We start from the raw sequence: 21,279 nt of genomic DNA on the forward strand, positions 1-21,279 counted from the left end.
AGAATCCACGTCTTCTGATTTTCCTCCACCCTGAGGTAAAAAATAATCTTCCACTGAAAATATCATTAGTTTGTTATAAAAATGGTTTTTACCTATTTGCTGTATATTATACCCACAAAAAACCCTTAAATATTGGTTTTCCTAGTTTCTAGCTAATTTAGGTACAATTTTTTTTTTCCCATCAACATGGTAACAACTGACAGCACTGATCTTCTCTTTATGGAAAAATGTCTATGGTTTATAGGTACCATTACAAGAAAGAAGCATAATCCAAGCTCAGGAGGAGCAGTAATTATCTGGCAATCAGGCACCTTTTTAGACAGAATCCCATAGAAACTGACCCTCTGAATCAAACAGAAAATTCTTAAGCCTCAGGACTTCACTGGGCATCCTAACTCAAAGCAGTGCCCCAGGTTCTAAAACACTCCCCCTTCCTAATCATCAGGACTTATCTTCTGTGACATGTTCTAATGAAGTTTCTAATAATGTAATTGAATTCTGGTGTATTTTCTATTTAGTATGTTTCCAGAAATGTGTGCATTTAGTTAACGCACTGTTCCCTAATGACAATATTGCAGTTAATTTGGCATTCTAATGAAGGATGATACAATTATATCTTGGTATAAATAAACATTAATTTGTGAAAGTTACCTTGTCTGAGCAGATTACTTCTGGGCGTCCCTCAGATTATTCTGTTCCAATGAGTACTCTAGAATTCATTCAAGACATACTTTTTGAGAACCAATTATATGATTGGTCCTAATCTAGCCACTGAAGATAAAGAGTGAACAGGAACTGACACGTGTCTTTACTGATGCATGTAATAAATATTCCTAATGACTCTAATCGTTTCATATTTCTCTTTTATAGAACAAAATAACATCATAAATAACTATTTTCTTTTCCTGAAATATCCAAATTGATGATTGCCGTCTTATTTTTAAACATATAATATAAGTCTGATATTTTACTCAGACTAAGGAAATAGAATGTTGAAGAAAGAAACTATAATTACCAAAGAAAACCAAACTTACTTGTAAGGAAAACGCAATGGCCTTAGTTGAATATGCAGTCCTGATAGTGCCACGATGAAACCGAAAGTACCAGTGGAGTCCATACATTCATAAATGCCCCTCACATGGAGCCTTACACGTTCCCCCAGCACTGTTGGGAACAGACAGTGCTATCAGAGTTTTCACCGGTTATTACCACACACAGACACCCTTTGGAGATCCTAGTCCACTTTAATTCTAGGAAAAAATTTCTTGTATCTCTATACTGAAATAAAAACACATTTATTTTAAATGTCTGAGAAATGTAAGGTGATTTTTAGAGATTCATAAAAAGATTGTTTCTGATATCTCTAGGCAAAGATAGGTTTTGGCACAATGGAGTAAGATGAATGTTTTATTATCTTGGTCTCTTATAGATGCGCAGGGGCCATCTGTGTGAATAAATTAAGGGTCTTTCGTGACCAAAGTTCAAACATGACTAATGAATCTGAGATGACCTGAATTTCGGCAAAACCTAATAGAGGTGTCAGTGGGAACTCTATCCTTGGAGACAATAAGATACAACAACTTTATGAGACCCATTCCAATTGTCAAACAGTTACCTGATGAAAAGACATACATCTGGCAACTCTTCCACTCTTAGATAACAACGTCTGACCAAAAGATAAAAAATTGTTTCATATTTGTATACAGTATATACATTTGTATACAGAGTAATATACATAGTCAGTTACCAGGCAAAAAATGTTAATGTTTTCCATGTTAATAAATATAGATTTGCATCATAATTTTGTGCACAGTATAGTCTCTACTATAGAGAAAGATAGGGAGTAGAGAAGCTAGAAAAATTGAATGACATACTGAAATGAAATATTGAGGAAAAAATTCAAATCTTGAAATAAAGCAGGAGAATGACTGCCTGTTCTTACAATGTCATTGTTTAACAAGTTCACCTAGGAAGTATTTAATTACACAGGAAAATGCACTTGCCTTTGACTTTGCTTTTTACCGTTTGCTTAGTGTTCAAACACTGTGAGGTTACACATTAACTTGTAGATTTTTGTCCTGTAGAAAAGATCATACAAAGATTACAATGTCATAGTTCTATAGGACATTAACCAGTTTGGTATCTACTAGAAAAGTTATTTCAGCAATCTTTGGAATATAAAATCTTTATCTCACGAATACTTCTTTGAAGCAGTTTACATCTTACCAGTTCCATTGTTAAACCGACTAAAATATTTCGCTTGTGTTCATTCAGTAATTGTATTAGAGACACCTTTCTTAAGCCAGCCCTGGTGGTTCAGTGGTTGCAATTCAGCACTCTCACTGCCACCATGGCCCTCGTTCTTTTCCCAGTCAGGTAACCACACCACCCATCAGTCAGTTGTCATGCTGTGGTGGCTGCATGCTTCTGTGATGCTGAAAGCTTTGCCACTGGGATTTCAAAAACCAGAAAGGTCACCCATGGTGGACAGGTTTCAGTGGAGCTTCCATAATCAGACAGATGAGGAAGAAGGACCTGTCCAACCACTTCGGAAAAAATTGGCCAGGAAAACCCTATGAAGAGCAGCAGAGCATTGTCTGATACAGCCCCAGAAGGTGAGAGGATGGTGCAAAAAGACCAGGCAGGGTTCTGCTCTGCTGTACACAGGGTTGCCAAGAGTCAGAATCCTCTCGTTGGCGTTAATGACAACCACCTAGATACTAAGGCAATTGGCAGTATTTCAACTTTACCAAATCATAATGCAATAATAAGCAGTAGTAGTTATATATTATTGTGGTATGTATACCTTAATCACTGTAGTTGAGTCATTCTGAAACTGATATGTTTCAGAATCTCCTAGAGAGAGAAAGTACCCAAAAGCCAAGGCTCACAAAGCAGGGTAGAGACTGAGCCATTGAATTTTTACCAAGTTCCCAGGAGGTATATTAATTATGTTAGTGCGTCAAAATACTGTGCTCTAGTCCAGAATGAGCAAAAGTGGAAATTAGATTCATCTTAGAAACTTAGAGATTGTCGGTGGATGGGAAGAGGGGATGGTGTTTATAAGAATCTCTTTTCCTTTTTATTAACAATTCTCTTTAGACACAGCAGTGCCACGTTTTACCAAGTTCATCGCAAAAGCATATACAGTTTGCCAAAATTCTCAACTTCCCTACTTTCACTTAATAAAAATCTAGCACTTCAAGCAAAGATGTGAAATTGGTGATAATGCTTTTTAATTAGACTTGTAAGTATTGAAGAGTTATGGGAAGACAAGTGTTACCAGACTACCTGTGAAATCACCTACATTAATGGTCTCTTTTACTCCTGGGGCTAAAATGGAATTAAACAAGTATATTCATGATACAAAATCAATTGAAAAAAGAAATTTGAGAAAGCTGAAAAAGCTATAAAAATAAGGACTCTAGTATAGCAATAACAATTTTGAGAAAACTTTCCCTCAATCAAGCATGTAATACACTTCTTTTAGAACTGAGGATAGTCACGTATTCACAATTTATTGTTAAATTTCAAGGATAAAATCTATCTGAATGCCATCAATTAAATATTTTTGCTAATGTCCATTGTTAAAATGATTTTTAATGCCACCTTTTTTTCCATTTTCAATCTCAACCGTATAAACAGATTGGGAAGTCAGGAGCCTGTGATGAGAAACCACACAAGACTAACAACATTCATCCTTCTGGGATTGACAAATGACTCATGACTTCAAGTTTTGTTATTTATCTTTCTGCTTATCATCTATATGTTGAATGGAACTGGAAATCTGACAATCACCTCCTTCACCTGGGTGAATTCTCAACTTAAATCTTTCATGTACTTTTGCCTCCAAAATTTTTCCTTCTTGGAGATGTCATTCACTACAGTTTGTATTCCAAGATTCTTTTATAGCATGTCTACTGGAGATAAGACCATTACTCATAATGTTTGCATTAGTCAGTTATTTTTTGTCATCTCTTTGGTACAACAGAATTTTTTCTTCTGGCCTTCATGTCCCATTATCACTACATGGCCATTTGTTAACCCTTGCATTACGTGACCATCCTGAGCAGCAGAGTCTGCAGAAAGTTTGCACTTTTTGTTGGGCTGGAGGTTTGTTAATCATAATCTTCCACTTAGCCTCGGCTTAAATCTGGAATTCTGTGACTCAAATGTCATCAATCATTTTCTCTGTGATGCATCTCAAGATCTCTTTCTCAGCCGTGTGGTTCATAGAGCAGATGGTTATAGCCTGTGCTGTGTGATGAGCTTCATCATGACTCTTGTCTGTGTAGTTCTTTCCTACATACATCCTCAAGACATTCCTGCAATTTCCCTTTGCTCAGCACAGGAAAAAGGCTCTGTCCACCTGTTCTTTCCACACGTATTTTGTATCCATCACCTACAGAAGCTCCATCTTCATTTACATTAAACCTTTAGCAAAAGACAAAATGGACAGGGGGCTGGCCCTGTGGCCTAGTGGTTGAGTCCAGTATGCTCCACTTTGGTAGCTCAGGTTTGCAGTTTTGGATCCCAGGTGCAGACCTACACCACTTGTCAAGCCATGCTGTGGTGGCAACCAACATACAACACAGAGGAATATTGGCACAGATGTTAGCTCAGAGCAAATTTTCCTCATCAATAGAAAAAAAGAAGAAGAAGTGGACATTAATAAGGGTGTGTCAGTACTCACAACTTCCATTGCTCCAATGCTATACCTATTTATACGGACCCTGAGGAACAAGCAAGTGAAACAAACATTCAATGATTCAATCAAAAGAATTGCATTTTTCTCAAAGAAAAAGGAAAATGTTGAAATTGTGGACTCAAGTTATCAGGAAAGTTTGGTGTACTGGTTAGTGTAGGACAGCAAAATATTTTTGAAGCACAATAAGCATAAAAATCAAAAATAAGCTTTTATATACCGTAAGAGCAATATGACAAAGTTAATTTTTTTGAATCTAATAAAAAATTTTAACATATATTTTATGTCTTTTTTTCTTTTTAAATAATTCATCTCTATTGCATTAAAAAAAGTATCCATCTACAACAAGTTAGGGAAAAAATTCTAACAGTCCTTTGCCACAAATAGGGAAACACTGGATTAACTTTCTGAACTATTTCATATCTTTGTAGTCATCATGAAAGTCAGATTAAGTGTCTAAAAAATGTTTTTAGTCTTGCAGCTAAAACAGATTCTAACTAGTTCATTTCTTTCCCCTCCTTGGAAAGCAAACAGGATAGGGCGCCATCTCTTATTAAGAGATTGTATTGTAAAACAAACCAGATTATACCCCCAAATCACCATCACCCATTTAGCAAACAACTCAGCTGTGTATGAATGTGAGACAGAGAGAGATCGATAATAGATGATGACAATGATGATAGATAGATAGATAGATCGATAGATAGATGATAGATAAGATAGATCTTCCCATCCACATAACTATCAGGACCATTCCCAAGAAATTATTACAAAAATACTTTCTAAAATTCTGAAAAGTGTAGCCCATGCAACAATAAATGTCCTTTATTATCAAAGGGGAAGACTATCGTTAGAGAAATGGAGATAACACCTTGAATGGGAATTTATAAGAAAGATGGAAATAAAACAGCCCCTCTTAGGAAATAGCAGCCAGACGCTAAAACATATATTGAAGCACCAATTAAAAACGAGCTATATTATGCACACGGGTGAGAAGAGATTCCAGTAAAATTCAACTAGTAAAATGTATGGAAAACTCCAGTTTTACATTGATCAGAAATTAGTTGTGTAAAGTGTGAAAGAACAAAAAGGTATGAGCCTCAGTGTTAGTTCTCAAGGAAAAATATTCCCACTCTCAGTTATTATATTTTTCACGACTTTTCATATTTCTCTCCCTAGTCCTCTGTGTCCAGTCATGTGGAAGACTTTGACTCTCTGATCTTTTATGTCTAGATCCTTACTCATTCTGGAAATGTTTTCCTTTCATTCTTTAGCTGGTCTTTGTAAAACCTATTCAACCTTCAGATCTCAGCATAACTGCCAGTGCCTTGGCCATTTCCCAAGTCTACGCCTAGTTAGGTAGACACCTTTCTTCCCATTTCACCACTGCCTGTTCTTCTTTCACCTGTTTATTTCTCTCTCTAAAAGAAAGGCCCTTGCTGCCTAACCCTTGAAATGCTTGCATGTCTTGTGGTCACAATATTCTCTTTATTGCACTAATTCCTCTATTGCAGTTCACCCTCCTATCACTTTGCAATAATCCTTTTGCATAAAGTCTCTCCTTACTAAATGTCGGTTTGTTTTGTTTTGTTTATGACAATATACAATAGTGTGGATACTTTCCAAGTTTACTGCTTGCTTAAACCTAGAAACAGAATAGACTACCTTTCAGACAGAATAATTATCTTTCCAAAGAATACTATTGAGGTTTTATGGCAGCAATTAATAACAGATATCCTATGCTATGAGTTGTGAAGAAAAAGAAAAACCTACCTAGTCATAGAGTAATACGTCAGCTTCAGTGTTGTGAAGTGGAATTTTAGCAGAGGTATTCTGCTTTGTCCCCGTAAACTGAATTGCTCCTCCTGCATTCAGGAAGACAGCGGAGGTCACAGTGTCTCCTTAGCTCTGCCGCCTGTTTTGTTCTTTGTGCCTAACGGGATGCTCATTCAGGACCTTGCAAATACAATCATGCAACTATGAAAACTAGCACAGTCGCTGGAGTGAGGGTGCCTTGATTTCAATCATGACTTCACCACTTTCTAGTTGCATGGCATTAAGTTGCACAAACACAGTAATTTGATTTCTTGATCTGCAAAGGGGGGATAACAATTATAGCTGCAGCATAGAGCTGTAAAGATCTAAGATAATGCCAAAGAAGAGCTTTGAAAAGTTTCCGGCACATAGCAGAGACTATCATTATCGTTCCCTAAATTGGATAAGGTTGTGCCAGAGTACTCTCCATCAGCAACACATTTAACTCAGAACTGGATTAACTTGCAACCTGGCTCCCTTTTCAGTAAATCTCATCTGTAAAGGTGATTTTCTCTGTCTTCTGGCTTGCATCATTTCTGAAGAGGAATCTGTGATCCTTTTTATATCTGCCCCTGTAGCTGCTTTTTAGAATTTTTAATTATCACTCTTTCTGATAAATTTGATTACTGTGATCCTTGATCTGGTTTCCTTTTTGTTTATCCTTCTTAGTGATTATTGATCTTTCTTGTTGTCATCAAATTTGTAAATTTTTGGCAATTTTTGATTTCTTCAAATATTTTTCTGTCACCCCACCTCAGCCCTTGCAGTCTCTTTCTTCTCATCTCCAATTACACGTGTTAGATCACTTCTCCTACAGGTTTTTTTTTTTTTTTTGAGAAAGATTAGCCCTGAGTTAACTACTGCCAATCCTCCTCTTTTGCTGAGGAAGACTGGCCCTGAGCGAACATCCATGTTAATCTTCCTCTACTTTATACATCAGAGGCCTACCACAGCATGGCTTTTTGCCAAGCGGTGCCCTGTCTGCACCAGGGATTGGAACCGGCGAACCCCTAGCCTCGGAGAATTGGAATGTGTGAACTTAACCACTGTGCCACCGGGCCAGCCCACTACAGGTTTTCGATCTACTTCTATTCTCAGTATCTTTCTCTCTCTGCTTCACTTTATCTAACTTTTGTTCCTATCTCTAAAAGTTCATTTATTCTGTATTATCTATACTGCTATTAATATCATCCGAAAAATTTCTCATTTCAGGTATTGTATTTCATTTGCAGGTGTTAACCATCTGGTTTGTGTGTATTTTTGAGGAAGAAATTTCTCATCTAGAATATTCTGGCTATGGCACAAAAAAAAATTTTCTGAAATAATAATCTTTTGTAAAAATTATAAAAATAAAAGAATATATAATATTTGAGTTGATTAGTTATATTCCTATATTCATTTTAATAATAGTAAAAATACAAAGTTATAAATTTATACAGAGACCTCGTTTTTTTAATCTAATATTTAGTAATAAAATATAATGGAACTAAATTTAATTAAAATTGAGATGAAAATATATTCTCCAATATGTTTTTGATTTAAATAGATCTTTACAATCTATTCAGCCAATTATACACCTTATGATTATTGTTCACATATTTATAAATGTCGTATATATAATATTTAGATTAATTTGCTGATTTATAATCTGAAAGCATTTATTTCAAAGTGTTGACATTAGTTATCTCTGGATTATATCAAATACGTTTTGAGTAATTTTTAAATTAATTTAATGTATTCATAATATAGTGAAATACAAGAGAAAATAGGGGCTCTTTGATCTTCAAAGGGATTTGCATGATATAAATGTAAATCAAAATTATTTAGAGTAGGGCATTATGTGACTGTTGTTTCTTGTGCTCCAGTCTCGAAGCTATCCCATCTTCTTTCCTCTGAGGATGCGTCCTTAGAGCTGCATGTTTTAGGCTTTTTGCCAAGATTATGACACAAAAGATTCTATAGTAATGTCTTTGAACCTGAGTCTCCAAGGACCCTTTAGCTTGTTCATTAAGTTACAAGTTTGCTAAATAAAACAAACACCAACCTTGTTAATGTAAACCTCTCTGCCCAGAAAAGTCAGAATATCAAGATTTCCAAAAGCTAAGATAATTCTTGACAGTTCTCAACTCTAGGAACAGCCTTTTATTTTCAGGTACAGGCAGCACGAGAAAATACTCTTTTTGTTTATAATAACTAGAGTCCTCTGTGAGGAACAATTCTGGCAATAAATAACAGAAAGATCTTTGCATTTCCAAACTGCACATAAATATAGAGTGAAGTTGGGAGCAATAGAGAACAGATAGGCACAAATTTTAGCTTTAAGAACTAATGCTGTTAAAAAGCCACCTGAAGTTCTGATTGATTGGCAAAAAAGTAAGTACAATAACGTTTTTATTTTCGGTGACCTTTGTAAGAAATGGTCATAACTTCCTATGTAAAAAATGTATTATATCTGTCGTTATCAAATCAGAGCTGTTAGTGTGAATTGTGACATTTTGTTATGGAATAAAAAGTTATCTATTATATGTCATTTTAAAAATTCATTATCCTTGAATAGATAAAAATCATGGACAGGTTGATTTTTATTCATCAGTTGTTGTAGTACAGTGTGAGAGATAATGGAACAATAAACTCCTGCCTCATCTTCAATCATAACAACGACAAAAATGATCACACACACACACAAATATGATCATCACTCTCACATAAAACAAGGGCAAATAGTCTGATGATTTATCAGCTCATTTGACACTCCTTCCTTTGTTATACATATCGGCTCATTAGAATGTTAGAAGAAACAGAAAGGGATCAGTCATTCTAGGGGCTGTTACTTTCTCAGTCTCTGATTTGTAACATCTGGGAGAAATTGAGCTTCACGGATGAACTGTACTAATGATTGAAAAAGAAACCATGTTATTTCTAGAACACTGAAGCCTGACTGGAATGTGGAAGGCTGAGCTCAGTATCACAGTGATGCCCTATGTGCCCATGGCTGTAGGAGAAGGAGAAGTCAATTGAGCTGTAGAAGTCTTCTTCACAGCCTCCCAAATTCGTCTACTGTGGTTGTGCTCTGTGTGGTCCTTAATCTGAGGGAAGCTTTCAGCCCTCAAGCAAAGAATAAAGCCAAAACAATTTCCTTCTCTGTGATGCTGTCTGCAAACCCTGAGGCTTTATTGGGGAACCCATAAATCTTTTTGTGAAAGTTGATCTTGCCTCCACATCAGTAGGAAGAGTGTTTTAAGCAAAGACAGTAAAAAGTAAAATCACATAAAAGGATCCTGGTCTGCAGGGGGAATTCCCTAATTATTTGGTAACAGGGAATTTCAAGGCCCTGGAGGCACTGACTGCAGGCTAAAAACAATAAGTTAGTGTCTTTGCAACTAATTGATGAAAGTTGAGAAATAAGCTTGGAAAATTATCTCAGTATTACAAAGTATTTGACCACTAGCTTCCACAACTCATAGATAGATATACTAAGCCAAAGGATTGAGAACAAAGATGAAACTATCTGATTGGAAGATAAGGCAAGGATGAAAATGTAGTTACTACTTATAGCCACAAATAAACATATTACATAAACAAGCCACTGCTGAGTGCTAATTTTGGCTTCACTACACTCTATTCAAGTGTCTGAATTTTTCATGCGGATCGGGCAGAAAGCAGGAATCCATGATGAGAAACCAGACAATATCAACATTCATCCTGTTGGGACTGACTGACGACCCTCAAATGAAAGTTCTAATTTTCATCTTTCTATTTTTTACCTACGTGTTAAGTGTAGCTGGGAACCTGATCGTTATCTCCCTCACGTTCATAGATTGCCATCTTAGAACAGCCATGTACTTTTTTCTTCAAAACTTCTCTTTCTTAGAAATCTCATTCACAACTGCTTGTATTCCCAGAGTTTTGTACAACATATCAACTGGTGACAAAATCATTACCTATGATGCTTGTGTTGTTCAAATATTTTTTACTTACCTTTTTGGGATAACAGAATTTTTTCTTCTAGCCGCTATGTCCTTTGACCGCTATGTGGCCATCTGCAAACCCTTGCATTATGTGCCGATCATGAATAACAGAGTCTGCAATAGGCTTATCATCAGCTGTTGGATGGCTGGTTTGTTAATCATAATTCCTCTGCTTAGCCTTGGCCTCAATCTGGAATTCTGTGGCTCTAAGGTCATTGACCATTTTTTCTGCGATGCCACTCCTCTGTTAAAGATCTCACGTTCAGACACATGGTTCATAGAGCGAATGATTTTAGTGTGCGCTGTGTTGACTTTTATCATGACCCTTGTGTGTGTTGTTCTCTCCTACGTTTATATCATCACGACAATTCTAAGATTTTCTTCTGCTCAGCAAAGGAAAAAAGCCTTTTCTACCTGTTCTTCCCACATGATTGTGGTTTCCATCACCTATGGCAGCTGCATCTTTATCTATATCAAACCTTCAGCAAATGAAGAAGTGTCTCTTAATAAAGGAGTTTCCCAGCTCGTTTCTTCTATTTCACCTATGTTGAACCCATTTATTTATACCCTAAGAAACAAGCAAGTGAAGAAAGCCTTGAATGACTCAGTCAAAAGGATTATCTTCTTCTTAAAAAAGTAAGAGAGGGCCGGCCCGGTGGCGCAGCAAAGTTCCCACGTTCCACTTATCAGTGGCCCGGGGTTTGCCAGTTCAGATCCCGGGTGCAGACATGGCACCGCTTGGCACGCCATGCTGTGGTAGGCGTCCCACGTATAAAGTAGAGTAAGATGGGCATGGATGTTAGCTCAGGGCCAGTCCTCCTCTTTTTATGAGTAGTTAACTCAGGGCTAATCTTCCTCAAAAATAAAAAGAAGAAGTAAGAGAAAAAAGTAGTTGATTAATCATAATAAAAGGATAAATATCCCCTCAATTTCTCCAGTAAAATTCTAGTCATATTTGTGTCCTAATAATCTCTCTTCCAGTTTTATTAACATTTTACAACTACTTTTTCTTTATTGATGGAGTACTATTATAATTCAACTCCTCTATTCCAAATCTATTTAATAATTCCATGCACATGGATGTAATCATAATAAAATTTGAGTTAAAAGTTAAGGTGCAATGTTGTAATAAAAAGCACAAGTTTTTGTAAGACTATCTTGTAATTCCAGAATTAGGCAAATATGGTATATTAAAATACTATAAAAACAATATCAATGCAAACACCCAGAAAATTGTCAATTCAGTTTAATAACTATTATTTTCGATGTTTAGCTTGTCTTAGAGCAAACAAGTGAACTCCTTAGGTGGCAGAGATAAAGAGGATACTGAAAATCCAACAGCGTAAGCCTATAAACTGGCAAAGTGTGACATAGATTGGGAGATAATGAATAAAGATATTTCAAAACGTATCCAAGCAGAATGAATTTAAATATCCCTTGGAGACAGAATATGAGATTTCAATAGCCGCATGATGAAAAATTTAGAAATGGCTCAACGGTATGAAACTAAGATTACCATATTGATGCACGGTCAATGAAAAGGAGAATTAAAAAACAATCCGCCCACCCACGAATTCAGATGATAAGATTGGGTATTTTTCTTTATCAGTTTTTTAAAAAAAGAACAGAACAGAAACAGACCCCCTAATGTAATTTAAAACCCTGATTCTAGACTCATACAGCTAGTTTTCAAAGTCTACAAACCAGCCATCAAATTAAAAATAAATACCTAAAGATTAAGTATGCATAATAAATTAAAATTTTGAGGCTGAAACTACAATATGTCTAGCAAGAAATAGCATAGTAAAAATCTATATATGTAAAGCACAGATATTTATAAAATTTGTATACATAAAGCACATTTGTGTGTTTAATGCGGTGAGAGAAATCCGTGTGCTCAAACATCTTTGTCATTAAAATATTTTTAAGTAGATTGAAAATGTAGGAGCCATCTTAACAATGGCTCATCTTAAACAATTAGAAGAACTGCACACTAAAACAGAGTAGAGTGAATAATGAAAGCTTAAGATAAAAAGCAAAAGCAATAAGTAAAATTTAAGGTCAATTCAGAAGCTGATTCTCTGTAAAACTTAGGGAAAAATAACCTTACATACCCAAATGTGGGGAAAAAAAGAGAGAAAGTAATATATTCAAGATTAAAAATTAGAAACAAGATATAAATATCAATACATAAGAGAGTCAAATAGATATAAATATATGCTGCATTCAATTTTACAACAAAAGATAGAAAAATTGGATGCAATCAAAAGTTCTTAGTAAAATATGAACTAAGAAATTACAAATTTGAATATAGCAATATCCATATAATTTATTAAGAAAGTAAATAAATTTCTGCCTGTAAAATGGAAAGAGGACTAAATTGTTTTAAAAAAATTTGCATTAACTTTATAAATATCACAAATAATTTCATTGTACATTAAACCATTCCAAACCATGGGGAAAAAGTCATGATTTCATTTAAATATATGAATAGATATTTCATATGTAAAATATATGTAAGTACAGCTAGTAACACAGTAAAAGAAAAGTAGATTATGACCAAGAGGAGTTTAGTAGTATAAGAAAAGCTATATCTCAGTAAAATCTCTCCACATTATTTATTATATCAATCAATTTTTAAAAATAGATTTCATAAGAATAGTTAGATGCTGAAAATTTTTTAATAAAATTCCAAGCAAATTGGGAATATGGTAAAAAAATAATCCAACTATTTATTAAAAAATGAAAATTATTTTAAAGAATGAAATACCAATAGACTATAAATCAAAACCAAGAACCAAATATAAACATCTAGTTTCCTCCTTGTTATTCAACACTGTTTTAGATGATCTCGGAAAGTCATAAGACGGTAATAAAATAATCATTATAAATACGAGACAGAAGATATACAAATTTAACTTGTAGCAATTTGAATATGCTTGTTTCAAACATTGTTAACTCTGAAAGTAAAATGTCTTTTATAATGTATGACACCTTAGCATTTATTGTCATCATAATTTAATCGGCTGCACTTTTTTTCTTAGTAGCAATAGAAGAAGTCATGTCTTTGGATTAATGTTGTTTTAATTTCCCATAAAGAGGTATATACTCTTCTCCGAACATTACTGAAAAAGGCATAAATACAAGAAACTGATACAAAAAGAATAGAATTTAAAAGAGAATTTAAGTTGGATAAATAAAGAATATATTTTTAAACATCAATGGCCTATTTTTATACAGAAATTAACATCTGAAAAGTAAAAAATAAGAGAGCAATTTTAGTCATAATGATAACAAAGGGATGCCATTAAGAAGTAAAGCATGGTTTTCCAAATGAAGAAAGAGATACAATCCATTTAAAGATATAAAATAAGATCTGAAGAATACAGTTAAAAAGAGATCTTACTCTTGGATGCGAAGATTTACATAAAAAATATAATAATTCACCAAAACTGACATATACAATTCAATGAAAATCTCATTAGAATTCCAACATTTATGCTATTAATGACAAATTACTTCTAGACTCACTTGGAAGCATTAAAACTCACTAATCCTCCACAAATGTAAAAATAAGAGGCATTAAAATAAATTTAAAATGTGTATTGGCCTAGGGATAATTAAAGTACAAAACTAAAGACATTCAAAAGTAGATCTCTGTAAATAACCTAATATATTTAATTACAAAGATAGAATTTAATTTCATTGTGAAAATGATTGATTATGTGATGAATGTTGTTATTGTAACTTCCTCTTTTGCAAGGAAATTAGACGTATTTTTCAAACATACGCATAACAAATCTCAAATGAATTAAAGATCTAAATATTATCTATCTTGATAGATACACAGATGACATACACACACACAAACACACAGTGTTTCATATAATGAAGCGTGCAATGCCATAGTTAAGGCATTTCTTAACAAAAGAAAAAAAAGGGACACAAAATAAAGAGATACTATATTTTTGAATACATGTGACTTAAAACATTTTATATAAACAATATTTTATGTCAGTATCTCAAGAAAGCTGGAAACAAAAGAAAAATATCTTTTCTACTCAAGAGAAAATGCAGCTATTAAACAAATGCATGAAAAAAGTGTTATCCTTGAGAGTAATCAAAGAAATGCAGGTGAAAGCAACTTTAAATTAGCATTTTATATCTACTAGAATAGCAAAATGATAGCTTTTTATTATAATAATTGTCAATTTTGAAATGAGATTATGATTCATTCCTGATGGCACTGTAAATTAATACAATCTCTTTGGAAAAGAATATGGCAATAAAGAACAACAGCAAAATTATAGTCAAAAGATAAAAAGGAAAAATACAATCTTTATAAATCACAATACGCGATTTGCTAAGTAGTGAAAAGCATGTGCTAGATTAATATCTAAAGCACGTGGCAAAAGGGACTTAGTAGATATGATGAAGTTAAGAATCTTAAAATAAGACTGTCCTGTATCATCCAAGGGGGCCCAATGTCATCACAAAGAAGCAGAAGAATCAAATTAGTAGGAAGAGAGGTGACAATGGACACAAGAAGTTGGGATGATACAAGAAAAGCACCAGGAGCCAAAGAATGCATGCAGCCTCTAGAAGCTGAAAAACACAAAGAAACAGTTTCTCTCTTAATTCTCCAGAAGAAATGCACCCCTCCCCACAACTTGGTTTTAGACTTCTGACCTCCAGAACTGTAAAACAATATATCTGAGTTGTTTCAACCCATGAAGTTTGTGGTCATTTGTTTCAGCAGCAATAGGAAAACTAATACATCAAGAAAAAGAAATAAAAAACGTTTCTGCCAAAGTAGTCATGTAAACACATCCAGATTGGATTCAGTTCTATTTCTTGGCGCGGGCACCCTGATGTGACCAACGCTGAAGTGTGTCCCCTGCATCTTTCACAGAAACCATTTTCAGAGACAACGCAATCATACCCCTGACAAAAATGTTTAATAAATCTGAAAGCAGCAATGTTATACGGTACATAAAAATGTCATTGGGTTAATAAAGTCTGGTCACAAATGCAACAGGACCTAAATGGGCAAAAGAGCTGTTCATGCTGGCAAAGAAGCCCTTCAGAAATGTAGACATTCTAAAAAATCAAGCTAAGTTTTGAATTCTGTGATTCTGATGGCACATAATTTACAAGGAAACTATAGGAGACTGGATGACATTGAAGTACTTCTTTAATTATTCAAGACTGATCCATGGAAAAAATTTCACTGTAACCCCTAGTTAACTCTTAGCCTCATGGAAACCATTGAGAGTCATTGGAAACCTTTAAATTAGTTGTCCAATAAATCACTTATTTGAGTTCGGTTGTTTCATATTAGAATAGACTCGCCACTGCAATGATCTGCTCTGTATTTTTCCCACATAACTGGGAGTTTGATACTTTGATCTCTATCAATCCTCTAGCCACTGAAATTCCTAAATATTGGCATTACATTCCCCAAACTATTGGTCTCAATACCGATTGGACCCTGAGTAAAGTGATCAAAAAACAATGGAGAAACCCAAAAGTCCAACTCTATTCAAGAACTCACGTTTCAAAATTTATTTAGTACCTCCGAGATATGATCCAGGTACTATAGACTATACCACTGTCATAAGCCCAGTCACATATTTTTGTAGGTGATGTGTACATTTTTTCCATGCCAAAGATTTAAAGTTGTTTAAGAAAAAGACCTGGGCTGTTGTTTATTTGCCTTTCTATCTTTAATTTTGGAATCTCCTTGCTCACCATCAAGAAAATGTATACGTATCATGAGATTAGGAGACATAGGAGTTCTGAACAGTCAGAGTGAAGAGAGATTTCTGGACATCCTCGTCATTTAACTGAGAATCCATAAAATATGCACCTGAGGAGTGGGGTTATTTAAATGAGGGCTACATAGAATACCATTTGGAATATCATAAAAATATAGATGCATAAGAATAATTTCAAAAAAAATTTATGAAACTTCTACATGAAAAAGTACAAAACTGAGAGAAATCAAAGTGACCTAAATAAATGGGCATCTCGTGTGTAAGACTGAAAGATATGATGTTGTTAAAATACCAATCTTCCAAAGTTGAACTATTGATTCAATAAATTCCTAGACAGTATATATTGTAGTGCAGCTTGAAAAGCTCATCCTAAAATTTGCATAAAAATTCAGAGGAATGGAATAACCAAGAAAATATTAAGAAAGGAGAAGAAAGTAAAATTACTTATAGTGTAAGACTTCAAAAATTGATATAAACTTATGGCAAAAAAATGGTGTGATAGTATAGAGAGATAGACAAATGGACCAATAGAATGGAATAGAGTCTACCAATAAATTAATTCCTATATAATCATTTCATTTACACCAAAAGTGTACGTGGGTGGGTAAAGTATGGTGCTGGAACATCTACCTATTTTTATAGAAAAAAATGACCTTTGACTGTTATCTCATACAATGCACAACAATTGAGATGAATATTAGAGCTAAATGTGAAGACTAAAAAGCAATAAAACTTCTAGAATATTTCTTAAGAATATTTTAATGCTCTTGGAGTTAAAAAATATATATATTCTTTAGAACAAAACTGCATTATGATAGAAGAAAAGCATTGACACAATGTACTTCCTTAAAATTAGCTTATTACAAATAATAATTTCTTTAAAAATGTGAATAGGTAATCTACAGCGACATGATGTATTCAGAAGATATAAACAAATTCCACAATTCATTAAGAATTTAATAAGGAAAAAGAAAAGAAATCCAACATAAAAAGGCACAAGCAGTTCCCAAAGTGGATATCCAACCGAGCAGTAAGCATATGCAGAGGTTCTCAGCATCGTTACTCATCAAGGAAGGTGAATTAAAGCAACAGTGAGAACCAATTACCACTCAACAGAATGGCATTTTTGTTTTTAATGATAATCCCAGTTTGGTGAGGAAGTAAAGCAACTTTACCTTTCTGATAAACCGTTGATAGGAGGCTAAGTTGGTTCAAACACTTTAGTAAACTTTTTGGCCATGCTTATGTATGTTAAAAATATACCATCATAAGACCCAAAAATTACACTCCTATGTTTATTTCAAGATGAAAGCCAATGTGTCTATATTCACAAAACCTCAAGTACAACAATATATTTAACATTATCAATAGCCAAAAGAAAATAGAAACAAAGAATATACCGACATCATTAAAATGAATGAAAACAATAGACTTAAGCAATGGAAAGCTATGCAGAAATTAAAAAGAACAAAATGTCATGGACGAATCTTAAAGACATTATATTGGAGCAAATAATCCAGACACAAGGTAGTATATATTGTAGGATTTGGTTTACACAAAGTTACAGAAAAGGTAAAAGTAACCATTAGTGATAGAAGTAAAAATAGTGGTTATCTCTGTGGAGGGTGGCACTTATAAAAGAGGAATAAGGGAAGCTTTTGAAATGGTGAACATATTCTATATCTTCTTTTCGATGGTAATTATACCAGTGTATTCACAAGTAAGTTGACTGAGATTTATACTTATGATTTGTGCAATTAGTGCAAACTTTAAAAAATAGAAAACAAAAACTGGTCAAGTGGGATCTATTCCAGTGCTGCCAGAATGGTTCGACATCTCCGTGTCAATCAACATGATACACCATGTTAACAAAATGAAGGATAAAATTCATGCGATAATCTCAATAGATGCAGAAAAGCATTTGACAAAATTCAACATCCATTTATGATAAAAAGAAAACTCTCAACAAAGTGGGTATAGAGGGAATATACCTCAACATAAATAATAAATGCCTTATATGATAAGCCCACAGTTAACATCATCCTCAATGTTAAAAAGCTGAAAGCTTTTCCTCTAAGCTCAGGAATAAGACAAGGATGCCCACTCTCACCACTCTTATTCAACAACGTATCGGAAGTTCTAGGCAGAGCAATTAGGCAAAAAAAAAAAAAAAAAAAAAAAAAAAGAAATAAAATGCTTTCAAATGAAAAAGAAAGAATTCAACTGTCTCTATTTACAGATGACAAAATAAATATTTTATATAGAAAACCCTAAAGACTCCAACAAAAAATGTTAGAACTAATAAATTAATTCGGTAAAGTTGCAGAATACAAAATCAATATACAAAAATCACTTACCTTGATATACACTAATTATGAACTATCAGAAACAGAAATTAAGAAAACAATCTCAATTTGAAATTTCATCAAAAAGAATAAAATACCTAGGAATAAATTTATCCAACTAGGTAAAAGACCTGTACCCTGAAAACTGAAAGACATTAGTGCAAGAAATTGAAGAAGACATTAATGAAAGGAAAGCCGTTTCACGCTCACAGACTGGAGGACTGAATGTTGTGAAAATGTCCGTACTGCCCAAAGCAGGCTACATGTTCAGTGCAATCTCTACCAAAGTCCAATGACACTTTCCAAAGAAATAGAATAAACTACCCTAAAATTGACACGGAACTACAAAAGACCCTGGATAACCAAAGAAATCTTGAGAAAGAAGAACAAAGCTGGAGGCATCATACTTTCTGATTTCAACTGTATTACAAAGTTATAGTAATCAAAACGTTATGATATTGGCATAAAAAACAGACATGTAGCTCAATGGAACAGAATAGAGAGCCCAGAAATAAACCCACAAATACGGTCAATTAATTTAAGATGAAGGGAACAAGAATATACAATGGGGAAAGAACAGTCTCTAACAAAGTTGGGAAAACTGGACAGCCATATGCAAAAGAACGAAACTGGCCGACCACCTTCCACCACACACCAAAATTAACGCAAATTAAGTAAAGACTTGAATGTAAGACTGAAACCATAAAACTCTTGGAAGAAAAAGGGCTCTAAGCTCCTTGATATCAGTCTTAGTGATGATTTTTTGGACTTGGCAACAAAACCAAAGGCAACAGAAGCAAAAAAAAAAAAAAAAAGAAAGAAAGAAAAAACTAGTAGGACTACATCAAACTAAAAAGCTTCTGCACAGGAAAGGAAACCATCAACTAGATGAAAAGACAACTTGCTGAATGGGAGAAAATATTTGCCAATCACATCTCTAAAAAAGGTTAATATCCAAAATATATAAAGAACTCATACAACTCAAAAGTGAAAAATCAATCAGTTGAAAAATGGATGGAACACCTGAATCAACATTTTACCAAAGAAGACATACAAATGGCCAAGAGGTACGTGCAAAGGTGCTCAACATCACTATCATCAGGGAAATGCCAATCAAAACCACACTGAGATATCATCTCACATCTGTTATAACGGCTATTGTTGAAAAGACAAGAGATAGCAAATGTTGGCAAGGATTTGGAGAAAGGGTAACACTTGTGCACTATTGGTGGGAATGTAAACTGGTGCATCTACCATGGAAAACACTATGGAGCTCCCTCAAAAAATTAAAAATAGAATTGCCATATGATCCAGCAATTCCACCTCTCGGTATTTATCTGAAGAAAATAAAAACACTAACTTGAAAAGGTATATGCGCCAGCATATTCATTGCAGCATTATTTACAATAGCCAAGACACGGAAACAACCTAAGTATGCATCGGTGGATGAGCGGAGAAAGAAAATATGGTGAATATGTACAATGAATTATTACTCAACCATTAAAAGAAGGAAATCCTGCCATTTGTGACAACATGGATGGGCCTTGAGGGCATTATGCTGAGTGAAATGTCAGACAAGTGAAAGACAAATTCTATATGGTCTCATTTATATGTGGAATGTAAAACAAACAAACAAAACATACACTCGCCGATACAGAAAACAAGTTGGTGGCTGCCAGAGGCAGGTGGTGGGGGTGGGCAATGGGTGCAGTTGATCAAAAAAACTCGTCTTTTATGACCAGATTCTTCTGTTGTCCCACTGGGCTTTATCTGCTGCGTCCTCTTGTCTCCAAGGACACTATCTCCAAAGAATCCACAGTTGGCGTACTTTTTTTACCTCAAATTTTATTACTCGGAAGATTCATTAGTGACTCTGTGCTTGGGTCACCAGGGACTCTTTCTTTATTCACTTAGTTGCATTTTTATCAAACAAACATGAGTCAAGTAGATATAGTAAACGTGCTCATAGCTCTGAAAGGTCAGAAAAGCAACTTCCTGAAACCAGAGAAGATTCCTGACATTCCACAACCCTCGGATGATGGTATTTTATTTGTTTTGGGTTTTGTTTTTCGAGGTGGTTATAACAGTACAAAAAGTAATTCCGTGTAATTGGTTTAAGACAGGTATTTCATAGAGGTCTACACATTTTAGAGTTGTTGTGAATAGGACAGTGGATTCATAAGCAAAAGTGACAAGAAGTTCATATGAAAATCTTCATCTCAACTACCGTTTTCAATTTAGGAGTTTTAAGATTTCATGTGTTTCAACAACCAACAGAAACTATGATCAACAGTCATAATAGTAAGTGAGATCAAATTTGTCATTGTAATTATACTTACTCTCATGTTATTTGAGTTTTATTATGTTCTGGAAAAAATATTTTACCTGTCTTTTAAAAACTGGGAATGTGAGTGATAAATTTCTATATTTGGTAAAGCATACATTTTTTTAGAATGCAGTAAAAGCTTTGGATATATAAATGTCATTTTTCTGGGAAATTTTTATGCACAAGCATATACTAGCATTTAAAAAGATTAAAACTTGATAGCTATCCAGAAATATATTCCCTATATCATGTACCTCACATCAAAAACTAAGATATATATTCATAGAATTGTGTAAGCATACTCCTCAATCCCCCAAAAGACTGACACATGGACTGAAGTTGC

General features: G+C 34.2%; 1 protein-coding gene and 1 pseudogene across 1 annotated transcript; both read left to right on the forward strand.

The window, feature by feature from the left end:
• Nucleotides 1–3,667: 3,667 nt before the first annotated feature.
• LOC124250966 (olfactory receptor 6C2-like) lies at nucleotides 3,668–4,865 on the forward strand (annotated as a pseudogene).
• A 5,324-nt stretch (nucleotides 4,866–10,189) lies between these two features.
• On the forward strand, nucleotides 10,190–11,128 carry LOC124252206 (olfactory receptor 6C2-like). Its single transcript, XM_046685493.1, has one exon. It carries the CDS (start codon nucleotides 10,190–10,192, stop codon nucleotides 11,126–11,128), a length of 939 nt encoding a protein of 312 aa, XP_046541449.1.
• The last annotated feature ends 10,151 nt before the right edge of the window (nucleotides 11,129–21,279 follow it).

The sequence above is a fragment of the Equus quagga genome, chromosome 1 (assembly GCF_021613505.1).
Source record: "Equus quagga isolate Etosha38 chromosome 1, UCLA_HA_Equagga_1.0, whole genome shotgun sequence".
In the NCBI taxonomy this organism is placed as follows: domain Eukaryota; kingdom Metazoa; phylum Chordata; class Mammalia; order Perissodactyla; family Equidae; genus Equus; species Equus quagga.

What these genes read in the sequence shown, in the direction of transcription:
- LOC124252206 (XM_046685493.1), top strand. Translation starts at nt 10,190, where the DNA reads ATGATGAGAAACCAGACAATATCAACATTCATCCTGTTGGGACTGACT.